This window comes from Megascapheus bottae, chromosome 22 (genome assembly GCF_031878675.1).
Source record: "Megascapheus bottae isolate mThoBot1 chromosome 22, mThoBot2.hap1, whole genome shotgun sequence".
NCBI classification, from domain to species: Eukaryota; Metazoa; Chordata; class Mammalia; order Rodentia; family Geomyidae; genus Megascapheus; species Megascapheus bottae.
In genome coordinates this window covers 19,223,506-19,226,434 of record NC_143530.1, presented here as the reverse complement: position 1 = coordinate 19,226,434, position 2,929 = coordinate 19,223,506, and the positions used below count along the sequence as shown (strand labels likewise).

The following is a 2,929-nucleotide window of genomic DNA, read 5'->3' as shown; positions in this document are numbered from 1 at the left end:
CCTGAGAGTATAAGGTGTCATTTTTGTTGTTGTTGTCATTACCAAATGAGATGCCCCACAGACCTCCCAAAGGCTGACTCTTTCCCTTGACCAGATTCCTACCCTGTTCCATGGAAAATCAGAAAGGGGCTGCAGTCAGGACATCTCTTAGCCTGATGAAGTCAGGACCCACAATGGGCGCTGCAAGTTTTGCTCTCGGATCATTTCTAGGAAAACTCTAAGAAAAAAGTGTTAATCGCGATCTCTTCTGTCTCCGACCTCCACCCTTCTGGGCTCTTCCAGCACACGGTAAACCAGGCGACTCCCTCTGGGCCCCAGGGCCGTCAGGATTGGTCAGCACCAGGCCACGCCCCCCGTTCCCCGGATGGCACAACTGCCTCCTAGGTGTCCTGTGCCATACTAGAAACCCCGCCCCTCAGTCAGACTCACAGCATCTTCCTTCCGGGCACTTGAGCAGTGACGCGCTGGCGTCCTCCAGGTGGCATCACGTGGCCTCTTGTGAAATCTCGCGAGACCCAGCTCCACTGCCGCTCCTGCTGCTTCAGACTCGGCCATCTTGGCCATCGCCTTCCGGGCGTGGTCTCAGACTCTGGCCCACCCTCCCGGCACAACGCCCGCCATGTCGGGTTACATCACGTGCAAGTACAATAATGGGGACCTGGTGTTTGCCAAGTTAAAGGGTTATGCCCACTGGCCGGCTAGGATAGAACAAATGGCCCAGCCCAACAGGTACCAGGTGTTTTTCTTCGGGACCCACGAGACGGCCTTCCTAGGCCCCAAGTACCTCTTCCCCTACGAGGAGTCCAAGGAGAAGTTCGGCAAGCCCAACAAGAGGAGGGGCTTCACCGAGGGGCTGTGGGAGATCGAGAACAACCCCACCATCAAGGCCCCGGGCTGCCGGAGCCTGGAGAAGAGCCGAGCCCAGGGGCCCAAGGTGGAGCCGCAGCCCAAGGCCCCGGCGGCCGTGGTGGCGGCCGGTGACATGGAACAGCCCAGCAGTGCAGAGGGCTGCCGGGAGGAGGCCCCGCCGGTGGTGGTGGTGGTGGTAGACGACAAGCCTGCCCAGGTGCTGGAGAGGAAGGAGGAAGGGAAGGGCCTGCTGAAGAGGAAGGTGGACATCCTGAAGGAGGGCTCCCCCAAAAGGCCCAGGGAGGCCTCCACCGCCACGGCCGCTGCCCAGGGCCCTGGGGAGGAGCAAGGGGAGGAGGAACAGGCAGCAGGCAGCGGAGAGCACCTGGAGCAACTTCTCGTGGAGGTAGAAGGCGGTGGGGCCACAGCAGAGCCTGACCTGGCCTGGGGGCCCGAGCAGGAGCAGGTGCAGGAGCCAGAGCTGTCGCAGAAGGGAGAAGCTGTGGAAGAGAAAGCCATGGAAAGGGAGACTCCTGATGGTGAAGATGGCCGTGATGACCTGTAGTCACCTTGTTTCTAGAAGAGCCCTGACCCACCCATTTCCTGTTCTGGCCAACGAAATCCGCAAGTGGGGAGCTGCGAACCGGATTCCCTGTTTCGCTCTTGCCTGCTCCTCTTCTTCACTCACCCTCCATTGGTAAACCTGACCTCTGGAGATTGGGACAGGCTCTCTGGATGCCACTAGCCACCTGACTCTCCTTTGGCTTTGTCATCTCAAGCCTCACCTAACCAGGGGAAGAGAGGCAGCCACTCTGCTCTTCCATAACTGGAGCACTTGATTTTGTTGAGGCCTGGAGGCTGTTGCCACTTTCCTGACATCGACTCCCAGCCTGTTCTCCCCCCCACCCCCACCCCCGCCCCCCGCCTCGGCTTCCTAGACTTCTATCGGCGAGTGATGTTAGGAATCAAAGAAGTGGAGGATAAAGAGCAGGAGTCACTTCCAGGGACCTGGGAGAGGTGATCTTCAAACACTGGTGGTGGTGGGGAATGTGAGGATAATAACTGAGTGACCTGCTTCCTCCTCCAGGATCTGTTATCCCAGTTGTTGAGAGTCGATGGAAAAGCAGCAACTAAAAGGAGAGGGACACAAATCAATCCTTAAGTCCGTCTGGGGAGTTCTAGGGTTTATTTTATTTTATTTTTTCATTAAAGCATTTGGAACTCCCCAGTGGTTTGTGGTATCTGAAGGCCTGTTTTTGCCCAGTTTCTTGAATGGAAGTGGTAAAAAAAAAAATAACCCCTTGAGCTAATGTGATGTTGGGAGGAGACTTCTTGTTGCCTCTTTCCATCTCTCCACAGCCATCTTACTGTCATATGCTTCACTCAGGATATTTTATTTTTGAAAAGACATGCTAAAATGCCCCCAAATGGAGACTTTAATATTATTATTAAAAGGATTTATATTTCTTTTAGTTAAGAACCACCCCTGGATATACCACCATTTGCTTTTAGCTTTCATGTTATTATTATCCCTGTGCTATTACCCCTATTTGTGAGATGAATTGAGGAATTTCTTTCTGTTTGGGGTTTGATGATTTTCATTTTGTTGTTAAGACTTTGGTGCAGTTATTTTCTATCTGTTTGCTCCCATCTGGATCCCTTAGTGTCACCATACCCAATATGTAATCTATTGAGGAAACAGAAATATGTATTCCTTTAACCTCATCCTATTGGTCTCTCTGACTTTTCTCCTGACTTTTCCACCCTTACTTCTCTCCTTGGGCTCTGATGAAAAATTGTTGACTATAGCTTTGGAAGTTCAGATCTGAGAAGCATAGACTCAGTTCTAGGAAATAAAACCTGCTGATTAAAACAAATCTCAGGCCTGTTTCTTTGTTTCTGAAGACTTGATTTTATCAATGCAATGCTCCTTTTGTTTTCTGTATACGCTGTTAGAAATGACTACATGCAGTGATGTTTTAGAATCTTTCAGGAGAAACCTTTGTTGTCTTATGATCTCTACCCTTGATTCTGCCTCTTGTTGTCATTATAACTAATTCAAACAAATAGACCTAAAATT

The 2,929-nt window shown here is 51.5% G+C and overlaps 1 protein-coding gene across 1 annotated transcript; it reads left to right on the top strand.

Annotated features, from left to right (window-relative positions):
• The first annotated feature begins 538 nt into the window (after positions 1-538).
• Positions 539-2,726, top strand: Hdgfl1 (HDGF like 1). Its single transcript, XM_090356312.1, has one exon. The coding sequence runs from the start codon at positions 620-622 to the stop codon at positions 1,412-1,414; it is 795 nt and encodes a 264-aa protein (XP_090212438.1). The 5' UTR covers positions 539-619; the 3' UTR covers positions 1,415-2,726.
• Positions 2,727-2,929: the final 203 nt, after the last annotated feature.

Coding starts and splice junctions, on each gene's coding strand:
- Hdgfl1 (XM_090356312.1), top strand. CDS start 620: ATGTCGGGTTACATCACGTGCAAGTACAATAATGGGGACCTGGTGTTT.